Source organism: Orycteropus afer, unplaced genomic scaffold (assembly GCF_000298275.1).
Source record: "Orycteropus afer afer isolate SDZICR_OR568_19922 unplaced genomic scaffold, OryAfe1.0 scaffold00039, whole genome shotgun sequence".
NCBI lineage: Eukaryota > Metazoa > Chordata > Mammalia > Tubulidentata > Orycteropodidae > Orycteropus > Orycteropus afer.
The window spans coordinates 12,936,170-12,962,585 of record NW_006921626.1 but is presented as its reverse complement, the minus strand read 5'-3'; the positions used below and the strand labels follow the sequence as shown (position 1 = coordinate 12,962,585).

Genomic DNA, 26,416 nt, shown 5'->3' with positions numbered 1-26,416 from the left:
CTTTTTTTGCTGCTCTTTTCCTAATTTTTGCAGATGTTGGGTTAAGGTGTTGATTTCGGTTCTTTGTTCTTTTTTGATGTGTGTATTTATTGCTATAAACTGGCCTCTGATCACTGCTTTTGCTGTGTCTCAAAGATTTTGGTATATTGTGTTTTCATTCTTGTTGGATTCAAGGTATTTTTTAATTTCATTTTTATTTCTTCTATTACCCAGTCATTTTCAAAGAAGGTGTTATTTAGTTTCGATATGTTTGCTCTTTTTCTGTCGATCTTCCCACTGTTGATTTCTAATTTTATAGCATTGTGATCTGAGAAGAATGCTTTGCAGTAATTCTGTGCTTTTAAATTTATTAAGGCTTGCTTTGTGGCCTAACATATGGTCTATCCTGGAGAATATTCTATGTGCACTGGAAAAAAATGTATATTGTGCTGTAGTTGGGTGAAGCGCTCTGTAGATATCTATAACGTCAAGTTGGTGGATTGTATTTTTTAGTTCTTCTGTGTCTTTGTTGAGTTTCTTTCCAGTTGTTCTATCTTTGATTGAAAGTGGTGTACTAAAGTCTCCTACTATGACTGTGGAGTCATTTGTCTTTTCAATTTTGTTAAAGTCTGATTTATGTATTTGGGGTTCTTTCATTGGGTCCAAAGGTATTTTTTTTTTTTTATGGTTTTGTCCTCTTGTCTGAGCAATCCTTTAACCATTATATAATGTCCTTCCTTGTCTCTTATGGTGATTTTTGTCTTAAAGTCAACTTTATCAGAAATTAATATCGTCAACTCCTGTTCTTTTTGATTGCCATTTGCTTGATATATCTTTTTCCAACCTCTGATTTTTAGTCTATTTTTGTCTTTATCTCTAAGGTGTGTCTCTTGTAGACAGCACAATGATGGGTTATGTTTTCTTATCCAGTCTGCAACTCTCTGTCTAAAGTGGTGTATTTAATCCATTGACATTTGGTATAATTATTGACAAGTATGAATTTGCTGCTGTCATTTTCTTATGTTTTTTTTCATGCTTTGCTGATTTCTTTGTTCCATGTAATTTTCTGTGCTGAGGCTTGTTTTGTTTATGAATCGTGTTATCACTTCCTTCATTGGTATTGCTTTGTTGTTGTTTTGTTGTTGTTTGCCGTCGAGTCGGCCCCGACTCATAGCAACCCCTCCTTGGGTTTCCGAGGCAGTATCACTACGGAAGTAGGATTGCCCAACCTTCCTTCCGAGGAGTGGCTGGTGGGTTTGAACTGCCAGCCTTCTGGTGAGCAGTCAAGTGCCTTAGCCACTATGCTACCAGTTAGTATTTGCTAAATATTTGTGCTTGTCCTCTTTTTTATTTTGATGTGAAGGTTTACCTTTTTTTTTTGAGGTTACTCTGTGATTTATAATTTTTCACTCTTTTGGTCTGTAGTCCTCCTCATTTGCCAATTGATGTCTCTGGTTCCCTGTTTACAATCATGTAGCTTATTTACTTTGGATACTTCCATAACTGGGTTGGTTTCTGCATTATATCTCCATGTGTATTAATGGTTAGTTGTCGTTTGCTGTTGTCAGTTGTCTGTCCAGAGGACTCCCTTTAGCATCTCTTGTAAAGTTGGTCTGATTTTAACAAATTCCCTTAATTTCTGCTTATCTGGAAATGTCCTAATTTCACCATCATATTTGAGGGACAATTTTGCCAGGTACAAAATTGTTGGAAATTTTTTCTTTCAGGGTTTTATACATACCATCCCATTGCCTTCTCACCGCAGGGTTTCTGCTGAGAAATCCAAGCTTAGTCTCATTGGTTGCCTTTTGTAGGTAACTTTTTTTTTTCATGTTGCTTTCAGGATTCTTCGTCTTTGGTTTTAGTGAGTTTTATGATAATATGTCTTGGTGATTTTCTTTGGGGGAGGGTCTCTCCTGTTTGAGGTTCATTGGACTTCTTGAATGGTATGTCTTTCATCATAGCAGGGAAGTTCTCCTCCAACATCTCCAACAATATTCTCTGTGGTTTTATTTGTCTCTTCCTGTTCTGAAATTCCAATTACACGTAGGTTATCCCACATGAACCTTCATTTTGTTTTGATCTTTTTTCTGATTGATCCTTTTCCAAAGAAGTATTATTTGTCCTCAATCTCACTAATTCTTTCTACCACTGATTCAATTCTACTCCTTTGCCCGTTCAATGTGTCATCTATTTCTGAGAATTTAACATTAATCTTCTGGATTTCTATCTGTAGATTTTGTATCATTTCTCCTTTAGTTTGTCATTTTACTCTTGTATTATCTTCTCAAATTGTTCCAGGGTTTTGTCTGTTTTCCAGTTGATCTCTATCTGTTAAAGGTACCTAAATGTAATTCTTTTGAATTCCTTATCAGGGGGGGTTCCAATGCTGCTTCTTCTTCAGGGATGTGTTCTGGGTCTATATCCTGGTCCCTTGTTTCTACTCCTCTATCTTGCTTTTTTGTGTGGACTGTGATGGTCTGTTGTCTCTGAGACATTGTGACATTTTGGTGTTTATATTTAATTGGTGATTGTATGTTGGTATGATTCACCATGTCCATTTTCTTTGTTTTGTTTGGATGTAGCTGAGTAAGCAGGATACTGTGCTCCTCTACTCACTAGTTGGCAGCACTTATGCGCTAACCACCTCTATTCCAGTTGTCAGCCTCCCATATGTCTGTGCTGTTTTTGGCAATCAGAGCCTATTTGTAGGTCCCTGGAATCCGAATGAGAATGCTGTCGCTTTAAATATCCAAAATGCCCATTGCTTGTAAACATTCAAAATGGCTGCACCCAGATGCCGCTTATAAACATTCAAAATGGGAACAACCTCTGGGCAGCCAAAAGTCCACAGCTCAGTACTCCATGCAGCCCTTGGCAACAGGCCGATTTTTACGTTAATTCTCAGGTCCTACCATGACTTGGAAATATTCAGGCTGTCCATGCCATCAGGGCAGCTGAAAGTCCGCAGCTTCCTTTGTCTCCTTACTTACTGTTTTCATTCAGGTTCTTCTACTACTTGGTGTTTAATCTACTTCTGTATCCTTCCTTTCAAAGCTCAAGGCTCCAGAATTATTTTCTGTATCTGTGTCAATTGGTTTCTCTTTTTTTGTTGAAGAGGGTCTGTGTAGCTTGTCTGCCTATTCTGCCATCTTACCAGAAGTCCAGAATATCTTATCTATCGTGTTTTTGACTACACTTCTCTGCATAGTTCTTTTTGTTGTTGATCTAGGAATTAAATACACTTTTTCAGCTTACTTAGAAACAATATTTTACTACTTTGAGTGGAACATAGAAAGGTTATTATCATATAGGTCCCTTCATCCTTCCTCTTCATTATATTGAAGTTTTATATTACATCTATATACACTGGAAACACTATCAGACAGTGGTATAATTTATTTCAATCATCAAACATATGTTAGAGAATTCACTATTTTTCACTCAGATAATTGCCATCTCTACTGCTCTTATTCCATTCCTAAATGCTTCAATTTTCCTTATTATTTTCTTCCGGAAAAACTTCTTTTAGCAATTCTTTCAGAATGGGTCTGCTGGTAATAAATTCTCATTCTCCTTCAACTAAGAATGGCTTTCACTTTTTTTTTTTAATGAACTTTACTGAAATATAATTTATGTACAGTGAAATACACAAAACTAAAGTGACATGGGTCAATGCATTTCTTTTTTCAGTGTTCCCTCCCTCCCCTCCCACCTCTGGCAACCAACAAAGAAAGTTTCCTTCCATATATAAACCTTTCTTTGAACCTCCACAACCACGAACTAATACTGTATTTGTCCTTCTGTGATTGCCTTATTTCACTCAGCATAATGTCCTCCAAGTTCATCCATATTATGTGGTGTTTTGCAAACTCTACATTACTCTTTAGTGCTGCACGGAACTCCAGTATGTGTATGTATCATAGTTTGGTCATCCACTCTTCTGCTGATGGGTACGTAGGTTAGTTCCATCTTTGTGCTACTGTAAATAGTGCTGTGATGAACATGAGCGTGCATGTATCTGTTCCTATCCTGGCTCTCGCCATTCTAGGATATATACCCAGTAATGGGAATGCTGGGTCAAATGGTATCTCCAATTCCAACTTTCTAAGGAATCACCATATTGCTTTCCACAGTGGTTATGTCACTTCACAGTGACACAAGCAGTGTATGAGAGTTCCAATCTCTCCACATCCCCACCACCATTTGTTATTTTCTGTCTCATTGAACCTTGCCATCAGTGCTGGGGTGAGACAGTGTATCTTGTTGTTTTGATTTGCATCTCTCTGATGGCCAATGATTGTGAGCATCTATTCATGTATTAGCTGACCACCTAAATATCCCCTTTGGTGAAGTGTCTATTCATGTCTCATGCCCATTTTTCAAATGGATTGTTAATTCCTTTGGTGTTGAGGCATTGGAGTTTTCTATCAATCTTAGAGATAAGTCCCTTGCCAGATACGTAATTCTCAGCAAATATGAATTTGTTGCTGTCATTTGCTTTTTCATCGTGTCAATTTCTTTGTTCCATATAATTTTCTATACTGAGCTCATATTGTTTATGAATCATGTTATCACTTCCTTCATTGCTATTGTTTTAGTATTTGCTTAATATTTATGCTGAACCTTTTTTATTTTAATGTGAAGGTTTATTATTTTTCTTTGTGGTTATCCTATGATATATAGTTTTCTTCCCAAGTGTAGAATAGTCCATTCTCTTTTGCAGCTGTCTTGACTTCCCTACCATCTAGAAGTTCTGTAACGACACGAAAAAATGATTTTTCCCCCCTTTTTGGTTTGTAGTTCTCCTCATTTTTTGGTTGATGTTTCCGGTTCCCTGTTTACAATCTTGTAGGCTTGTTTACTTTGAATACTTCCAGAGCTGGATTGCTTTCTGGGTTATATCATCATGTGTGTTAATGGTCAGTTGTTGGCTGTTGTTGCTTCTCTGCCCAAAGGGCTCCCTTTAGCATCTCTTGTAAGGCTGGTCTGGTTTTAACATATTGCCTTAATTTCTGCTTATCTGGAAATGTCCTCATTTCACTGTCATATTTAAGGGACAATTTTGCTGGGTACATAATTCTTGGTTGGAAAATTTTCTCTTTGTTTTATATATACCATCCTACTGTCTTCTCACCTGCATGGTTTCTGTTGAGAAATCCGAGCCTAGTCTTATTGGTTGCCCCTTGTAGGTAACTTTTCTTTTTTCCCATGCTGCTCTCATGATTCTTTCTTTGTCTTTGGTTTTGGTGAGTTTGATGATGATATGTCTTGGTATTTTCCTTTTGGGGTCTACCTTGTTTGGGGTTCACTGGACTTCCTGAATGGATATATTCTCATCTCTCATCATATCAGGGAAGTTGTCATCCAACAAATCTTGGACAATTTTCTCAGTGGTTTCATTTTTCTCTTCCTATTCTGGAAGTCCAATGACACATAGGTTATTCCTTTTGATGGTATCCCACATAAACCTTAGGCCTTCTTCATTTTGTTTTGATCTTTTTTCTGATTGATCCTTTCCAAAGAAGTATTCAGGTATTTGTCTTCAAGCTCATTAATTCTGTCTTCCATTGATCAACTCTACTCTTTTGCCCTTTCAATGTGTTATCTATTTCTGCCAATTTAGTATTAATCTTCTGGGTTTCTATCTGTAGATTTAGAATCATTTCTAATTTTTCATTTATTTTGTCATTTTGTTCTTGTATTTTCTTCCAAAATTCTTCTAGGGTTTTGTCTTTGTTTTCCTTAGTCTGTCTCTCAATCCTTCAAAGAGACCTAAATATAATTCTTTTGAATTCCTTATCAGGGAGTTCCAATGCTGCATCTTCCTCAGGGATGTGTTTTAGATCTGTATCCTGGTCGCTTGTTTCTCTTGCTTTATCTTGCTTCTTTGTGCGGACTGTGATGCTTTGTTGTCTCCGAGGCATTGTGACATTTTTGTGTTTATATTTAATTGGTGCTTATATGTTGGAGTGACTTGCCCACAATTTTCATTTTGTTTTGTTTGTATGTTATCTATGCAGACAGGGTATGGTGCTGTGCTCCTCTATTCACTAGTTGACAGCACTTATACGCTCACCACCTGTCTCCTTTCCTGTTGTCAGCCTCTCATATGTCCTTGCCAATTCTGGCAAACAGAGCCTGTTCTTAGGTCCCTGGAATCCAAATGAGAATGCTATCACTTTAAAATCCGAAATGGTTGCCACTTGTAAAAACATTCAAAATGGCTGCACCCTCGGTCATTTTAAATATCCAAAATGGCTGCCATGTGTAAACAATCAAAATGATTGTTGCGCCCTCCAGACAGCATAAAGTCCACAGCTCAGGCTGTCTCCTTCCTTGCTGTTTTCCTTCCTAGTCATAGAGGCCACCAGAGAGGTTGTCCCTGCAGCCCTTGGTGACCAGGACTGATCTTTAGGTCAATTCTTAGGTCCCAACACCACTTGGAAATACTCAGGCTATTGGTCTCGTCAGAGTAGCTGACAGTCCACAGCTCTGACCATCTCTGTACTCACTGTTTTCATTCAGGTTTTTCCACGAGTTGGTGCCTAATCCACTTCTGTATAGTTCCTTTCAAAGCTCAGGGTTCCAGGATTATATTCTGTCAATTGTTTTTTCTTTTCTTTGTTGAAGAGGGTCTATAAACAGCATCACGATAAATGGAAAAAATATTGAAGTTGTCAAGACTTCACATTGCTTGGTTCTACAATTGATGCCAATGGATGCAGCAGTCGACATCAGATGATGTGCAGCACTGGGCAAGTTGGTTGCAAAGGACCTCTTTCAAGTGCTAAGGAGCAAAGATGTCTCCTTGAGGACTAAGGTGCGCTTGACACAAGCCATGATATTTTCAATTGCCTGATATGCATCTGAGAGCTGGACAATGAATAAGAAATACCAAAGAATTAATGCTTTTGAGTTGTGGTGCTGGTGAAGAATGCTGAAAATTTCCATGGACTGCCAAAAGAACTAACTAATTAGTCATGGAGGAAGTGCAGCAATGGGCTCAAGCACAGCGAGGATCACGGAGCTGACACAGGACAAGGTGCTGTTTTGTTCTGCTGTGTATAGGGTCGCTATGAGTCGGAGACAACTCAATAGCACCTAACAACAACATTCATTGACTCTTACCTCTATCATTTGGATTTTGCTAGATGAGTTTTTAATTTTGGTTGTGTTTTTCAGTTCTAATATTTTCATTTGGGTTTTATATATTTATTTCCTTTGCTGAGAGGTTTTTCCTATTGATTTCAAGTGTACTCATGATTACTTGCTGGAGCGTTTTTGTAACAGCTACTCAGTGTCTTTTGCCAGTTAATTCCACCTTCTGTGACATTCTCAGTGCTGGTATCTGTTGATTATCTTTTCCCACGTAAGTTGAGCCTTTCCTATTTCTTGGTATGCCAAGTAATTGTGGATTGTATCCTTGATATTTCAAATGACCTAATGTACTAGTCAGTAACACTAGACAGCAAAAATAATTTGTACTCAATTACTAAGCTAAACTTTAGCAGTTCAAACCCACCCAGAGATGCTACAGAAGAAAAGCCTGGCATTCCATTTCTGTAAAGATTATAGCCAAGAAAACCCTACAGAGCAATTCTACTCTGTAACACCTAGAAGTACCTAAGTTAGAACTGACACGATGGTAATGAGTTTTTTTTTTAAATGTACTAGTTTTTAGTCAGTGCATTAGTTGGTATGGTTTTCTAGCCATGGTCTTTGTGACTCCCACCAGATTATTGGGTAGGACCAAGCAAATAAGGTCTGTGGAACTGTAATGTTGGGATTGGTTTATTTTGTCATTCTGCTAGGCTTAAAATGAGCCCTCCTAGAGGTAGAAAAGGAGCTCTGGTGGCACAGTGTCTAAGGGTTTGACTGCTAACCAGAAGGTTGGTGGTTCAAACCAACCAGGTGCTGTATGGAAGGAAGACGGGGCAATCTTCTTCAGTAAAGATTTACTGCCTCAGAAACCAAATGGGGGTTGCTATGAGTCAGAATTGACTCAATGGCAGTGAATTTGGTTTGTTTTGAGAGGTAGAAGGGAGGATCTCACTGCCATCAAGAGACACAAGGTGGAGGTAAAGTGGAGCACATCCTTGGACCTGAGATCCCTAGGCTGGACTTCCCTGGCAGAGAAGCCCAACTAAGAGAAGGAGGCGCTGGAATGAAGAGGCACGAGACAGAGTGGCAGGCTTACCTGGCCCACAGCAAGAAAGGTGAGTAGTGCCTCTGGGCAGGTGGCTTGCTGGCAGAGTGGGGTGAAGGTAGGTGTACCTATTGGCAGAGTTCAGGCCCAAAAGGCAGGGCCAGAGAGGCGTGCCTGGGGGCACAGCAGAGACTGTCCTATCGAAGAACTCTATCCTGAGTGCATTCCTTAACTTGAGTTGTAGACTGTTACTTCCCTAATTAAACCCTCAAATTGTGAGTACTGTCTGTGAATTCTGTGTGACCATTTCAACACATTATCAAACCCAGCAGAGAAGTACTAAGTGCTGTGGGAGGGACAGCTGGTGTCAGAATTGGTAACAAGGGTGGAGGGTGGTGGCATGTCTGGCCTCATAGGAAAGCCTTGGGCTGTTGATGGTGACTCTGTTTCCCCCTTGTGAGGTTGGAGGAGGTCAGAAGATGCCACCCCCATGCCCTTTTTGCAACTAGTTACAATTTAGGTAACAAGTCTTCTTATTTAATAACTTTATTTTGTGTAGATACAAATAAATACAAGTTTGATATTTAAAAATTTTAACTTCCCCACTCATAAGCGCTCACTCCATGGGGGCAATCTTGTCTTATTTCCCATCTGCCAAAGAGGGCATTTAATAATAGAGATCTCAGCAGAAAAGGCAGATATTACTGATATATAATTAAAATCATGAGAAAATTTAAGAGTTGGTTAACCTTTACCCTGAAATAGTAAAAGTAGTAATAACTATTAAATGTACTACTCACTGTTGTTGTTGTTGTTGTTGTTAGGTGCCGTCAGGTCGTTTCCGACTCATAGTGACCTCATGCACAGCAGAATGAAACACTGCCCAATCCCACGCCAGCTCCATGATCCCTGCTATACTTGAGCCCATCGTCACAGCCACCATGTCAATACATCTCGTTGAAGGCCTCCCCCACTTTCATCGACCCTCCACCCTACCAAGCATGACATCCTTCTCCAGGCAATGGTCCCTTCTGACAACATGACCAAAATAGGTGAGATGTACTACTTACTAGTAATTACTAATAAATGGTAACACTGATTGAGTCTTATGTTCTAGGCACTGTGCTAAGAGCTTAAAATTGGTGATGTCTTACAGAAGGTACTATTTTTTTACCCCAATTTTCAGTGAAGTAAATGGTAGTGTGGAGAAGCATTTTGTCTAGGATCATAGAATTAGGAACCAGGATTCCACCACAGGCACTCTGACTTGGAACCTCTGCTCTTAACCTCTCTGCGATAAGGTACAATGACTCAAAGAACACAAGGAACAAACTGAATAGTCCTTCTCTTCTAGAACATCTTTATAAAGTAATGTTAAAAAGTTGTTGTTAGTAATGCTAAAAAGTAGATATTAAAAAAAAAAAAAAGTAGTAGAAGAAGTAAATGAGAATTAAAAAAAGGCCAAAAAGAACCTCAGTTATCCCATTAATTCTGGGAGGAAAAAAATCCCACCCAAAACCATAAAATCTTGTAGTATTTGATGTTACTTAACCTTATTCAAGAAAACAACCTTGTCAACATACAGCTTAAAAAAGTTCCAGTCAAGAAATCATTAATTCTTGAGAAGTTTAAAAACTTCAATAGAATGCTTATTTATGTAATAGTTTATTCACTGATCTCTTTGAAACATGCCAAAATTCCTACTGATAATGAACTTTCCATACTAAAATGTTGCTAAACACGACCAATTTCTAACAAAAAAAATTCCCTTCATTTCACTGTTAAGGAACCAACATGTGAAAATTATATTTAGGTAGCAAAATTCAGGTTACAAATATGAGATAAATATTAGGTAATATCATACTCTACTGGCAAACTTAATAGTTGTGAGTTACGCTTAACACTAAGAGAAAAAAATGGGCAGAGATATCACAGAAATATCCAAAGATATAATAATAATTCAAATCCTTAGCCCTTCTGAGAAACTATAGATAGGAAATATGTAGCAAGTATTTCTGTAATATGGTGATTCCAGTCCATTAGAGATAATCATTCAGTTTATCCATCCAAAGTAACAGCAGTTGTTCTTATCATTGAAAAATGGATTCAGAGTAAGTCGTATCTCAACAAGCAATGACATTCCAAATCCCTTACGTTCAAAAATAGAGTTTAAATCTGCAAAGTTTAAGGTAAAGCATACTTGTTTTTCAAAACTACTTTTAGATATAATTATGATTATACTACTATATATAATTACTGTGCATAGTTAATTCCAGTGACCAGTATTCTGTATTCACTGGTCATCAATAGTACAAAATTTTATGCTCTAAAAGAAGTATCAATCCAGCAAAATGTTTACATTTATTAAAGACAGGTTAAATTTAAGGAAGAACTGGTTTCTCCTGATACCTCATTTTCAAACTATGCAAATTTAACCAGAGAAATAATTATATATTTTGTCCAACATAAAATAATCTGTGAAAGGTTTCTAAGATAGATGCATAACATCTTGATCAATTTCCAAAAATAAATAAAGGCTCTTCAGCTCTCTAAAGTAAACATTAGAAAACAAAGTACAAAAAACATCTCTCAGATACTGATCACATAGTGAATAGCCCACTGTTACATAAAGTATTTTCTGTCCCAAAACTTTCTCAAATTCAAAAGATATTTACTTCCTACAACATGACAGTCTTCATTGTAAACCATTCAGTCTGTTTCCATGGCAACGCTGCGGGATTCCTTGGCTACCATGAGTCGCATTAGTTGACTATGGAATTTCTCAATCTTCTTTACATCTTGAGCTTGGTCTGTTCTATACACCAAACACTGTCAGAAATTTAAAAAGTACACATGAATTATGTAAAACTAGGTATTTATAATGTAGAAAACTTAGTTGAAGAAAAAAATTAGAACCTGTTCTACCACTGTTTCACTCTACTCTCTCTAGAGGCCATCTACTAAGGAAAGTATACTCAAGTTTCCAAAACTCTAGCAATTACATTCCTTAAACATAGTATTTTAAATGCCAATGCTGTGGATGAAAAACTAAATTAAGTTTACTAGAACTGTCTCAAAAATGCCCAGTTAAACAGCACCAAAAATCCTGCAGTGGATAGGAAATGTATTGGGAAAAGCACAGAAATGTTAAGATCTATTTACCTTCACTATTTGTGAAACTGAGGATTTGATAACGATAATTAAAAAATCTAGAATACCTTGGTTAAAGCTGCGGGTCAATACCTGAATTAAACTAGATGAACCTGTCCATCTTGATTTTCTAAAAGTATTTGTCTTTTCTATACCATAGGAGCTCTGGTAGCTTAGTGCCTAAGGCACTTGACTGCTAACCAGAAGGCTGGCGGTTCAAACCCACCAGCCACTCCTCGGAAGGAAGGTTGGGCATTCCTACTTCTGTAGTGATACTGCCTTGGAAACCCAAGGAGGGGTCGCTATGAGTCGGGGCCGACTCGATGGCAAATAACAACAACAACAACAACAACATACCTAGGTTGGGAGCTCTGGTAGCATAGTGGCTAAGACACTTGCCTGCTAACCAGACGGTTCAAACCCACCAGCCACTCCTCGGAAGGAAGGTTGGGCAATCCTACTTCCATAGTGATACTGCCTCGGAAACCCAAGGAGGGGTCGCTATGAGTCGGGCCGACTCTACAGCACATAACAACAACAACAACATACCTAGGTTGTTAAAAAGTCCTTATCAGTTAGTCAAATTCTTCCTTGCTCTAAGTCAATTTCTTCATTAGATAGGTACTTAAGGTCTGCTTAAGGCTGGGCTATAAAACCATTTGTTCTAGAATCTTCTAAGCATCAAGTTTAAGCTGGCAGCCCTTTTCTTCATTTTGAAATATAGGTTTATTTTTCTTTAGCCCATCTTAACGGTTCATATGAATTTTAAACAACAGGAACTAACATTCCTGAAATAATATTTACCAGGTTAAGCAATTTAGAGTTCAACCTCGTCATGCTCAACTGATCTGAATTCATTCAGCCTTTAATAAAGCACTCACTTTATTTTTATCCACATAATGTACAAAAAAGACCTCTGGTAGTGCAGTGCCTAAGGCACTTGACTGCTAACCAGAAGGTTGGCAGTTCAAACCCACCAGCTGCTCCATGGAAGAAAAATGGAACAATCTACTTCCGTAAAGATTTACCACCTTGGAAACCCAATGGCGGTTGCTATGAGCTGAAATCGACTAGGTGGCAGTGAGTTTTGAGTTTAATGTACAGGCAATCTTATAAAGAGGCCATACTAATTGCCATCATTAAAATTGTAATACATGCTATATGGGAAATTCATATACTTTATCACTACGGTTTATGACAAAAAAGATTTTAGGTCCATAGAAGGCAATATTATAAATCAGGAATGGGGTTAGAATATTATACATAAATGTGATTATAAAAAGTCAAAGCTATAGGATGAAAATAATGAATGAAGTCCAAGACTGACTTCTCTGAAGAAATAATTTTAAAGTCAGTTAGTGAGGGAAATACACAAACTTATCTTCAAAAGATCCATGAGAAAATAGATTTTTATTGTCAGAGCTGATTTATGTTTACTATTTAGGATAGATTTGATTGCATCTTTTGGCCCTTTCCAGACAGGGACTAATTCTCAGTAATTTTAAGAAATTTTCATATTTAGATCTTATCATGGGAATCAACAATGTTAAATAAAGTTCTTTCTGATATGGCCTACCATGGACCCTTAACTCACAGTTTCTCTGAAGCAGATATACCTAGCCATTCTGACACAATTAAAATTTTTCTCACTGTGAATGCTCATGATTCAAGAATACATTGAAATCAGCTAAGTGGCAGGCACTAATACTAAGTGTTTTCAAATATTTTGTTTACTTTCCACAACAACTCAAATAAGTAAGTTAGTACTATCATCATAGCATTTTATAATAAGAAAATTGAGACCCAGAAGGTTACTTTTCCAAGGCCAAAATGTTAGTAAATAAACTAGCCTTCAAATCTGTTCAATCTAGGCTTAACCTATCTCAATTCATTGCTCCTTTTCTGTATTTCTAGCTACTTTACCAATTCAATTGGTTCTTGAAAGACATAGTAATCACTGAGCGGTATGACTTCATATAATCCCACAATGGAAAGTTAAACCTAAGTATAGTATAATACAGGCAGTCCCCAGGTCATGAACCAGTTCCATTCCTAAATCTATCTTTAAGTCAAATTTACACATAAGTCAGGACAGTCAGGTAAAAGTTCATATCAAACATCAATTAGTCAAATATATGTCTTAGGATACAGTGTACTTTCTATGGATAAAAAAACCTTAACACTTCCAGATACACTAAAACATCTTTAACATAATAATACAGTATTAATGTGTTTTTTTTTTTTATGTGCATCACAAAGTAGCATTTGTTATTATGAAGCACTGTATGTACTTTGAACTTTTAATATAATAAATAGGTTTTACAGGGGCTAGTTCTTGATGTTTGTAACCTGAGGACTGCCTGTATACAGTCAAAGACAAAAAGCAATTTTTAAAACCACATACTATAAAATGTTTAAAATAATGCATTAAAAAACTGTTTCTGAAGTACACTCTAGATCAAGACATCATTCTAGGCATTGGAAATACAGGTAAGAATATTATTGATCTCGGTTTTCTTAAAGCTTGCAAAATTTTTTAAAAGATAAATGTGAAAAAACAATTGTGACACAGCACAAAAAGAAACAAAAAGAAAAGCAACGGAAGCAATCCTTTTGAGCTGGGTTTTAAAAGATCAGCAGCAGGTTTGCCATACTGGGGTGAGGGTGGGGGTGGGAGTGGGATTCAACAATCCAAAGGAGGAAACAGAATGTTCAAAAGCACAGAGACCTAAGAAAGCAGGGCATGCTAAACACCAAAAAACCAAACTCACTGCAATAGAGCTGATTCCAACTCACAGCAACTGCCATTGGGTTTTCAAGGTGGTAAATCTTTACGGAAGTAGATTGCCCCATCTTCCTTCTATAGAGCAACTGGTGGGTTTGAACCACCAACCTTCTGGTTAACAGTCAAATGCCTTGAGCACAGTGCCACTAGAGCTTCTTACTAAAAGAGCTCTTAAGTAAAGTAGAAGGCGCAGAGATTAGAGGAGATGTAAGGGTGAAGGTTACATCATGGGTAATGAACAAAGGTTCAAAGGTTTTTAAGCAGAACAGTAACAATCAAATATGCAGTTTTAGAAATCATTCTGGCAGCAGTACAGGATGGACTGAAAGATGAACTGAAAGCAGAAACATTAGGAACCTATTCTAACAATATAAGCAAATGATGCGATCCTAAACTTAAAAGAGGAACAAGAAGACAGAAAGGACATGACAGGAAACAAGAGATGAAGGAACCTGAATTAGTAATTCCAAATTCTGGTAGCATACTACCTAAGGCACTTGACTGCTAACCAGAAGGCTGGCAGTTCAAACCCACCAGCCACCCCTCCAACTCGACGGCACATAACAGTAACAGCAACAAGTATATGGTACATAGCAGGAGATCAATACAAGTTTTTCCAACGAATAGCTTCATGTTCTATATTTCATGTTTGTTTTAGTTCTCTAGTGCTGCTGTAACAGACATACCACAAATGCATGGCTTTAATAAACAGGGATTAATTCTCTTATAGTTTAGGAGGCTAAAAGTCTCAGTTCAAAGTGCCGCTCTAGGGGCCCTCGACCTTGAGCTTCAGCTCTGCCTCTTGTTCCCAGGCCAATGGAGCTGGAGGCATCTCTTAACTCAGGCAGCTGCTGAGGCTGACAAACCCAAAATCTACAAGTAAAATGGCACAGTCTCAAGATTATCAAGCAACATGGCAGGCCGCTAATTCAAGCCCAGAAATAGTCCAAAGATTGGCAGACAACATGGCAGACCAGTGAGATGAAGATTCGGCCAAATGCAGGATACACATGTGTGCCAAAAGCTAGAGACCATTCTCCAAACTTCTCCTTATATACCAGAAGGAGACTACATCCTTAAGGCAGCTACTCAGCTGCTCACAGCAGATTCCACCATGGAGCTGATTACCAGTCTCATCATGGGGAATCACTAAAACTACCTACCCAGTTACTCAAAACCAGGCCCAGACAACTTGACACATAACCTTAACTACCACAAAAATTAAAAAAAATAGTAGACTGGAGAATGAAGGAAAAGAAGACATCAAACATAACCCCCAGGTTTCTGAGTAGTTGCAAAATAGTACAATTGAGCAAAATAGTACAATTGAGCTAGGAAACAGAAGGAGCCAGTTTGAGAAAGCTGGTGAGTTGAGTTCTCTTCTGGACAGTTTAATTTTGAGGGGGTATATGGGGTAAGAATACTTAGGAATTCAGAAGAAAAATATGAGCTAAACATATGAATTTGGAAATAAAGAAACAGATACAGGCAGCTAAAGAATGTGAACAGACTGCTCCAAAAGAGGAAGTGGTATGAAAAGATGATCAAGGACAGAATCCTGGGGAAAGTAACATTTATGGGAGCATATCAAAGAATGAAAGGACACACAGAAAAAGAAAACCAAAGTAAAATGGAACCACAGGTGCCAGAGAATTCACTTAGATACACCTATAAAGCCTATAACTTGTGTTCAAATTCCATCAGTCCTCCCACGCCAACAACAAACTTCCACCTCCTTATATCCAGTTTTGGTCCCCATATCTCTCTTGCTCAAGGCCTGAAGAAAGTAACTATTAGACTAGATTTGACATACTTCATTAAAGCAAGTTAAATTAGTTTTCAAGAGACTATAAAAGTAGCTTCTAGAATGAAAACTCTTGACTTTGGAATGAAATGCAAAATAAGAATCCTAATGATAACTGGCATAAATTCTAATGTAGACAATTCCAAATAAACAATTAACTCAAAGAAATGTGAAAATATCCAATAAAATGTATACTTACAACTAAATCATCTGTTACTTTAATACACAGACTCCCATCAGTATGCCTATATTTGAGAACCACACGTGCCTGAAATAAAAATACGTATTTAGAAACTGTAAAGACATTTCTCATTAAGTAATTTTGTCTTCAGGTGGGCTAAAGATCCCTTTAGAATTAATCATCCAAACATCTGAAGAGACCTTTACCATAACTTATTATTATTATAAAGAAGCAGAAAACAGCATTTTAGTTCATCCCTAGGACCACCCCTTAGGAGGTGGATTCAGATTACAGTATTTGGCAACATCACGTTTTATCATGCACCTATGATGCATTATTACATGAAAAAAACAGAATTCTATATCAAAAAGAAGTCTCCATCAACAACTTTTCAAAATATTAAAATAACACCTATATCGAGTGCCATGCTAAATCAAAAAACCAAACTCACTGCCGTCGAGTCAGATCCAACTCATAGCCACGTCTCCTTGGGTTTCCGAGGCAGTATCTCTATGGAAGTAGATTGCACAATCTTCCTTCCAAGGAGTGGCTGGTGGGTTTGAAGTGCCAGCCTTTTGGTTAACAGTCAAATGCCTTAGGCACTATGCCACCAGAGCTCCTGAGTGTCATGCTACACAATACCTTTTTGTTGTTTAGTATTCTATAGTTATCAAAGACATCATTTAGATACTAGTATAATCCTATGAAAGAAAAAACAATAAAGTTTACAACTTCCATGCATTTTTTTTCTTTCAATGATGGATTCAAGCATAGTTAGTATATTACAGCAGTAACTCTTTATTTAGATGTTTTTAAAATTGCTGATCTACAAAACCAAGCCAAAGCAGGAATATAATTTACAAATGGTTCCAGTGTAGTAGTAGAAACCTTCAGACAATTCTAGGAACTAAATAAAAAGGGCTAATACAGCTATAATCCAGTTTTTCCCATTATGCTTCTTGTTCTCTTGTGATTGCAGAAAAATGCCACCCCACCCTATGAGAGTAGTCAGTCTTGGTGAAGAAGGAAAGAAAACTCATCAAGCATTCAAGTAGATACAAATAACAACTAATTACCCCCAGAAACAAAAAAGAAACAAACTTAAAGTGTTCAAGTTTTAACTCTCAAAGAATACTCTTTGGTTTCAAGAGGAGAAATGAGAGCAGTTAAAGTCTAAGATGCCACAAGGGTCACACTTGTTAATGTGTCAAGTGCCCTGGAAAGAGAACAAGAAAGCAATGTTCTTCCCCTCTTAGGAATTTTGAATTCAACTAATCAAAACCACCCAAACAAAAGACAGAATGAAAGTTAAGTCCTATAAAGACATACACAGGTAAAATGGTAAAAGAGAAAACAAGTGTTTACTGAGTATAAAAAGGCTTCATGGAAATTATCTTTGAAAATCTGCGCCCCCACCTCCAGCCCCCACCCCTTTAGGGAAGAAGGTAGGAGAAGAAAGGTTGAAGAAACAGTCCGAACAGAGATAAAATTAATTCTGTAGTTTCATGAGGATAGATACAGAGGAAGATCCATGAAAATGGTGGGATACAAAGCCAGAAAAACTAGAGTCCTACTAGACTATGAGACTTTACCAAGTAATCAAACGAAGCACCAGTTATGAGTTGGATACTGATAGAATTTGATTTTTGGTTTTTAGACAGTTCTGGTGGGACTGTGAAGGAAGGATTAAACACACAGACAAACCAATTTGTAAAAGGTTGTTACAATGGTCCTACAGTAATACTTTCTGTATTTAAAGCAATGCCAGTGAGAACAGGAAAAGGTGATGGGGGAGACGGACAGAAAATTTTGGGAAACAGATTTCAGAGAATTCTGACAGAATGTCATTTATTCTTCAGCTCTGCTGGCAGCATGGCTTGGTAAAAATAGCATAGTCTTGAGGTTTAGAGACCTGGGTTCAAATTTTAGCTTAATCTGTTAGAGTCCAAACAAATTACTTAATGTATCTAAAATAGTGTAATCATCTACAAAAGGGACTAACTTCCACATCAGCAAATTACTGTAACTATTCATATAAAGACAACATGCCTATGCCTAAATGCCTAAAATGCCTATCACATAGATGACAATCAATAAAACTAAGTCAACTCCTTATATACACACACTCATCCTCTCCTTTCAGCACCATAAGATCAGAGTCAAAACCCAGTGGAAGTGGCCATCTAAGGTACAACTATTGGTCTCTCCTTGTATGGAGCAAAGAAGAGTGAAGAAAATCCAAGAAGCAATTAGTCCAAGGGACTAGGGGACCACATGAACCTCAGCTTCCACACCTGAGACCAGAACTAGATGGTGCCCGGCTACTACTGCCAACCACTCTGAAAGGGGATCACAGTAGGAGATCCTGGATAGAGTGGGAGAAAAATATGGAACAAATCTAAAAATAATAATAAAAAAAGACCAGGCTTACTTGTCTGATAGATACTGGTGGAACCCCCAAGACTATGGCCCTAAGTCACCTTCAGGCCCCAAACTGAACTCACTTCCATGGCTCAATTTTCAGCCAAACAATATACAGGCCTATGAGGTCAACTATCTACCTCTCATCTGTCAGTCTGTCATCCTGTGGTGGTTTGTGTGTTGCTGTGAGGCTGAGGGCTATACCACCGGTATTTTGAATACCAGCAGAGTCACTCATGGTAGACAGGTTTCAGTGGAGCTTCCAGACTAAGACAGACTGGGAAGAAGGATGGGTCCATCCACTTCTAAAGAAATTGGCCAGTGAAAACCTTATGAATAGCAGTTAAATGCTGTCTGATAGGTTACGGGAAAACTTTATGAATAACCTTGAAACACTGTCTGATATAGTGCCAGAAAATGAGCCCCTCAGGTTGGAAAGCACCCAAAATACAACTGGGAAAGAGCTGCCTGCTTAAAGTACAGTTGACCTTAATGCTATGGATGGAGTAAAGCTTTTGGGGCCTTCATTTGCTGATGGGACACAACTCAAACTGGGAAGGAACAGTGCAAACATTCATTAATAATCAAAACATGGACTGTACAAAGTATGAATCTAGGAAAATTAGAAGTTGTCAAAAATGAAATGGAATGCATAAGGATTGCTATCCTAGGCATTACTGAGCTGAAATAGACTAGTATTGGCCATTTTGAATCAATTATATGGTCTACTACGCTAGGCATGATAAATTGAAGAATGCAGTCACATTTGCTGTCCAAAATAAGGCATTTTAAGATCTACCCTGAATTACAATGCTATCAGTGATAGGATAGTACCCATACCTCTACAAGGAAGATCTATTATTCAAATTTACTCACCAACCATCAAAGCCAAAGATGAAGAAATTGAACATTTTTACCAACTTCTGCAGTCTGATATTGATCAAACATGCAATCAAGATGTACTGATAATTACTGGTGATTGGAATGTGAAAGTTAGAAACAAAGAAGCATCAGTAGTTGCAAAATATGGCCTTGGTGACAGAAATCATGCCGGAGATTGCATGATAAAATTTTGCCAGATCGATGACTTACTTATTCATTGCAATACCTTTTTTTCAACAACACAAATGATGACCATAGGTGGACCTCATCAGATGGAATACACAGGAATCAAATTGAAAGAGGTGATGGAGAAGCTCTATTATCATCAGTCAAAACAAGGCCAGGAGTTGACTGTGGAGCAGACCATCAATTGCTTATATGCAAGTTCAAGTTGAAGCTGAAGAAAATTAAAACAAGTCCACAAGAGCCAAAATATGACCTGGAGTATATCCCACCTGAATTTAGAGACCATATGAAGCACACATTTGATGCACTGAACACCAATGACCAAAGACCAGACAAGGCATGGGGTAACATCAAGAATATCATACATGAAGAAAGTAAATGGTCATTAAAAAGATAGGCAAGGAAGAAAGGACCAAAATGGATGTCAGAAGGGACTTTGAAACCTGTCCTTGAAAGGAGTAGCTAAAGTGAAAGGAATGATGAAATGAAAGAGCTAAACTGAAGATTTCACAGGGCAACTCAAAAAGACAAAGTAAAATATTGTAATGAAATGTGCAAATACCTAGAATTAGAAAACCAAAAGGGAAGGACACGCTTGGCATTTTTCAAGCTTAAAGAAGTGAAAAATTTCAAGCCTTGAATTGCAATACTGAAAGATTCTAAGAGCAAAATATTGAACGATGCAGGAAGTATCAAAAGAAGATGGAAGGAATACAAAGAGTTACTGAACCAAAAAAAATTGGTTGATGTTCAGCCATGTCAGGAGGAAGCATATGGTCAAGAATCAATGGTACTGAAAGAAGATGTCAAAAGGGCACTGAAGGAATCGGTGAAAAACAAGGCTCCAGAAACTGACAGTACCCCTAGTGAAATGTTTCAACAAATGGATGAAACACTGGCTGTGCTTATTCCTTTATGTCAGAAAATGTGGAAGACAGCTACCTGGCCAACCAACTGGAAGAGATCGATATTTTCGCCCATTCCAAAGAAAGGTGATCCAACAGAATGTGGAAACTATCAAACAATATCATTAATACCTCACACAAGGAAAATTTTCCTGAAGATAATTCAAAAAAGGTTGCAGTAGTATAATGACAGGGAATTTCCAGAAAAGCAAGCTGGATTCAGAAGAGGATGTGGAAGGAAGGATATCATTGCTGATTTCAGATGGATCTTGACTGAAAGCAAAGAATACCAGAAAGATGTTTATCTGTGTTTTAATGACAATGCAAAGGCATTTGACGGTGAGGATCATAACAAATTATGGATAACACTGAGGAGAATGGGAATTCCAGAACACTTAACTGTGTTCATGAGGGACCTGCATATAGACCAAGAGAAAGTTGTTCAAACAGCACAAGAATACTGCACGGTTTAAAATCAGGAAAGGTATGCATAAGGGTTGTATCCATTCACTATACTTATGCAATCTCTATGCTGAGCAAATAATCCAAGAAGCTGTACTATATGAAGAACATGGCATTAGGATGGGAGGAAGACTCATTAGTAACCCATGATATGCAAGTGACACATTCTGCTTGCTGAAAAGCGAGGAAGACTTGAAGCACACTTTCGTTTTCTTTATGTGAAGCACTTAATAAATGAAGATCAAAGAGGACAGCCTTCTGTATGGATTACACCTCAACACAAAGACAACACAAAGAATACAAAATCCCCAATAAGCAACATCATGATAAATGGAGAAAAAATTAAATTTGTCAAAGATTTCATTTTACTTGGATCCACAATCATCATCTGTGGAAGTAGCAGGTAGTTATTGCATTGAGCAAATATGCTGCAAAAGAACTCTTTAAAGTGCTGAAAAGCAAGAATGTCACTTGGAAGAATAAGGTGTGCTTAACCCAAACCACGGTATTTTCAATCACCTCATACGCATGTGAAAGCTGCACGATGAATAAGGCAGGCTGAAGAATTTATGCCTTTGAATTGTGGTGGTGAAGAATACTGAAAATACCATGGACTGCTACAACTAACAAATCTATCCTGCAAGAAGCACAGCTAGAATGCTCATCAGAGGTGAGAATGGGCAGACTTCATCTCACCTACTTTTGTCATGTTGTAAGAAGGGACCAATCCGTGAAGAGTATTATGCTTCATAAAGTTGTTGTTGTTGTTGTTGTTGTTATTTGCCATCGAGTCGGCCCGACTCATAGCAACCCCTCCTTGGGTTTCCGAGGCAGTTATCACTACGGAAGTAGGATTGCCCAACCTTCTGGTAGCATAGTGGCTAAGGCACTTGACTGCTCACCAGATGGCTGGCGGTTCAAACCCATCAGCCACTCCTCGGAAGGAAGGTTGGGCAATCCTACTTCCGTAGTGATACTGCCTCAGAAACCCAAGGAGGGGTCGCTATGAGTCAGGGCTGACTCCACGGCACATAACAACAACAGCTTCATAAAGTAGTCAGCAAAAAAAGGGAAAGACCATCAATAAAATGGATTGACACAGTGGCTGCAATGAAGAGTTCAAGCATAGCAAGGACTGTGAGGATGACACACTGCTGGGCAGTGTTTCATTCTGCTTTACATAGGGTCGCTATGAGTTAGAATCGACTCAATGGCACCTAACCAAGTTCATACTTGGGTGAAGAAAACAAATAGACCGACGAAAAAGGGAAGTCAAACAAATGAGAGTCAGAAATCATCAGTTAATGTCACTGAAACTGTTTCAAAAATATCCAATTCACTTCATCATTTATCATTATATCATTTTACTGTAAAGAATAGACCTGAGCCTATTACACCTTCTTGTTACTTTCTAGCTTTTTCAATGAATCTAATGCTACTTTCACTCAGTACATCAACATACTTTGCTGCACAGTTAAAAGTGATGCTCATTATAAACAGTATGCAGTATTACAGTTACATGTTAGCAGTTAGATGTATACATTTAAAACATATTTCATTTTATTTATTGATCACTAAAAATCTCACCTAGTATGTACTGAGCCCTCATTTTGTGAGATTTATTAACTGCTTTCTGTTTTTCTTTTCTGAGGGGTACATTCACAACACAGTGTATCTATAATACCCTCCAAAACCAGCTCCTTGAGGATTGGTCTGAACCTTACCTTTTGTTCTCCCACAGAGCTTAATGAGAGAATGAATGAATGATGCATAAAGGAAAAAACTGAGTTAACATAGTGAGAAAATACAAGGGTATCATATATAGCCAGGCCTAAGATTTCCAGTATAAAATCTCTCCAAAAATGCTGACTATAAACAGGCAGCACTTCAAGTTAACAAGGAACTACCCCCTCGCCCAAATTTTTTTATTATGACACTAAAATAAGTAAAAATTTAAGATAAAAATCAGGAGGCTTGATGCTAAATTCCATCAATTGGACTTTTAAAAAAACAAACCACTGACCTCATCTACAGCATCCACTTGTCATAATTTTCGTGAGGCCTATTTCAGAGGTCCAAGCGCCCCCTAAAAAAGTTGGCAAATATATATATTGTGCATTTTTCTGAAAAAAGGCCACAAACCTCCAAAAAATTAAGAACCACAGTTTCAAGGGTGGTAGATACTTTCAAATCGGGGCCTTCCAAAAATATCTTGTTGTTGTTGTTATGTGCCATCGAGTCGGCCCCGACTCATAAGCAGTGCAAAAACCATCACCGTCCTATTTACCGGAAGAGCCCCAAGACAACCAAGGGACTGGAGGCCGAAGCCGCAGGAGAAGGAGCCCTGGCTTTAGAGACACGTAAACCATCCAAACCCAAAGGGAAGTTCAGGAGGCCTGGGTTTTGTCCATTTCAGGGCCTCACCGAGGCGCTAGAATCAGGAGTAAAAAGAACAACAGAGACAACAAGAACAATCTGACTTCAGCAGGGTTTGTCTCCACTCACTCCCAGAACTTCCTAGGGTGCTAGAGATGCTCCAAGAAACAGAAGGAACTGAGGAAAACCATTCGACCTGGGGCTGCCACTGCTAGCTCCCCGCCCGGGATTTACCTTCATAGGGTCGGCGAGATAGAGCTTCTCGGCTGCGCGACTGAACTCCTCCCAGGTCTGGTACTGCGGCATCGTGGACCCGGTGTGGAGAGGGAGAGGGAGGCAAGGCCGCGGGACTGGAGGCGGGAGGCGCCACACAGTCAGCCCACTTACCTACCTGCCTACTTCCCGCTGCCACGAATCTACTCTGGAGTCTCAGCCACCCAAAGATTGTGATGCCGCCTATCACCAACCCCTCACTCCATTGGACAGCTCGGAGCGCCCTCGCCCAATAGGCAGGAAGAATGTTGCCAGGTGTGGGCAGAGCCCGAAGCTAGCGGCGCTGGGAGCTGGCGCACAGAAGCTGAGAGCAGGGAGACACATGCCCGGTAATACCGCGCCCCCTTTAGGAGTGGAGGAGCGACATCTTTCCGACTATCCTCAGAAACCCAGAATCTCTAACAGAGATTGAACACTTCTGTTATAGGCGCTGGAAATGCAAGAACAGAGACAACAGGGTACAGCCTAGTGAAGGAGGGAAGAAACAAATACAAGAATGCAACCAAAAACTTTTATAGAGTGTACGTTTATGTCGGGTTAGTGGAGCACAAAGGAAGAATGATCACTTGTAGGTCGGTGTGGTGGGGAGGGGTCATGAAGGAGATAGATGACAGGAGTTGAAACTTGAAACATGTTCTGGATTTTCAATCAATAAGCAAGGAGGAGGCAGAACATCTAGGCCCATTTTAGATCTGCAGTGTATTATTAATATGACTGCTGTTTAGGGGATGGTGGAAGAGAAAATGCAAGGGAGAAGGCATATCATCACATGCCAGGCTGATAAATGTATTCAGACAATAGAGTGCCACCAAAGACTTCTTGCTTTAATTATATTTATTGAGGTATATTTTATATATAATCAATGCACACATTTTAGTATATAGTTTGATGCATTTGACCAAAAATAAATAAATAAATAAAATACCCATTTTAGCAATGCCACACTCAAGATATAGAACATTTCATCTCCCATAGAAAAGTTTTCTCAAGCTTTTTTTATATTCAGTGCCTGACACCTCCCTCCCTCCATGGCAGTCAATCACAGATCTGCTTTCTGCTTTTATAGATTAGTTTCTCCTATCATGGAAGGGCTTTAAGCAGGGAGGAATATAACCAGATAATACTCTAGTTGCACCTCAAGACTGTATTGAATTGGTGGAAACTTAGGTGCAAGAAGACCTCTTAGGATGTTACTGCAACTAAGACAGTAATTTCAGAATGGAAAAGAGGCTGCAGAGTCAAGATTGACTTGGTGAATGATTGGATGAAGGCATGCAGGAGAAGAAAGAATAGAAGAGGACTCCACTGTTAGTGGAGGTGGTGGTACCACTGACTCCTAAAAAAGAAGAGCAATGAGTTTGGGAGTGTTAGAGAAGATGAGTTTAGTTTTGGATTTGATAAACATGAAGTATTTTGGGAACATGCTGGCAGCAATGTCCAGTAGCTAGTTGGGTATCCCAGTCCAGAACCCCAGGAGAAGTGTGAAATTGGAGTCATCAGCAGAGAGGTCACAGCTGAGCTTTCCATGGGAGAGGACAAAGCATAAGAAAAGACCAAGGACACAACCCTTGAAAATACCCACATATACTGAGAATTAGAGAGAGGGAGTAGAAACTACAAAAGAAGCAGAGGAGAAATTATCAGAGAAATAAAAGAGACTAGGAGTGTCTGGAAAATGAGGGCAAGAGAGGTTTTAGGAGTGAATGGTTTGTGATGTTGTATGGCAGATAGGGGATAGGTACAATGAAAAGTGAAGCAAGTTTATCAATTGTGGTCATTAGGAGGTAATTGGGGACCTTTGCCAGAGTAGCCACAGGCAAGGTTCAGAGAGATAGACGTAGAACTGACTGCAAGAGGCTAAAGAGGTGGAAAATGAAGCCAACCGCTGTATAGTCTTCTTTATAGGAGTGCAGCCATGAACCTAAGAGGGATAAGAAAATGGCCAGAAGGGATACCTGGTTAAGGAATAGTATTATTTTTGAGATGGAGAAGATTTTGTTCAAGCTTATAGCTTTTAGGAAAGGAATCACTGGAGAAGGACAGATTTAAAAAAAAAAAAAAAAAACAGGAGGAAAAAGAGAAGTAAGATTCCAGAGGAAACAAGGGGAGGACCAAAGGCACAAATGAGCAAAAAACAGAAGGCTCACCATCGTCTTTAAGGTTATAGGGAAGCAGGTAAAGATGAGTTATAGATGTGGGGCAAGAAGGTAAACTTTGTCAACTAAGAGGCAAGGCCATTTTCTAATATAGCAGTGCTGCCAACAATTTCTATAAGAGGATCCTGCCTGATGTCGTTCCCATGTCAATAAGGAGACCACCAAGGTAAGGAAAGCATGAGTTTACTACAAGCACAGAACTTGGAGGACTCTGCCTCGTATCAAGTTCTCAAATGGCAAGTGGCTTTGTATTTTATGCAATTGTGAACAAGGAAATACAAAGTACATAAAAAGAATGCAGGCTAACATTGGGCACTGGCACAGGCAGCTGATGCTGTTGAACTGTTCACAAAATGGCATCTAAGCTCCACTCTGGGCATGATTCTTACCATACTAGTAAGACCTATTGGTGAACTATACATACCTGGATGCTCTGGTAGGGCTAGAACAAGTCTTAGCTGGTTTAAACCAGTTTTGAATCAGGAGCTTAGTTTTAGGTTCAGGAGATTTCCCAGTAAGGAACATGACACTGTTTTGGGTTCGGTCATCTGTGAGGAACAGTAGTGGAACTGAGCTCTCTATCAGGAGAGCAAGGGTAGGTGTGGAGCCTTGCAATGATTTGGAAAAGCCTTTGTGAGAAATGAGTAAAGGAGAAGACCGGGAACTCAAAAACCAAGTATCAAGCTGAACTGAAGGCCCAGCTAAAA

The 26,416-nt window shown here is 38.7% G+C and overlaps 1 protein-coding gene across 1 annotated transcript; it reads right to left on the bottom strand.

Annotated features, from left to right (window-relative positions):
* Nucleotides 1-10,837: 10,837 nt before the first annotated feature.
* On the bottom strand, nt 10,838-23,586 carry SRP9 (signal recognition particle 9). The gene is made up of 3 exons (XM_007936968.1): nt 23,515-23,586; nt 16,067-16,135; nt 10,838-10,957 (listed from the first exon to the last, which is right to left on the bottom strand). The coding sequence occupies exons 1-3, from the start codon at nt 23,584-23,586 to the stop codon at nt 10,838-10,840; spliced, it is 261 nt and encodes an 86-aa protein (XP_007935159.1).
* Nucleotides 23,587-26,416: the final 2,830 nt, after the last annotated feature.

Excerpts from the sequence above, each read along its gene's own strand:
- SRP9 (XM_007936968.1), bottom strand. The coding sequence starts at position 23,586 with ATGCCGCAGTACCAGACCTGGGAGGAGTTCAGTCGCGCAGCCGAGAAG. Across the intron at positions 16,136-23,514 it reads ATCTCGCCGACCCTATGAAG|GCACGTGTGGTTCTCAAATA; the intron begins GTAAATCCCGGG and ends TTTTTATTTCAG. Across the intron at positions 10,958-16,066 it reads AAGTAACAGATGATTTAGTT|TGTTTGGTGTATAGAACAGA; the intron begins GTAAGTATACAT and ends AATTTCTGACAG.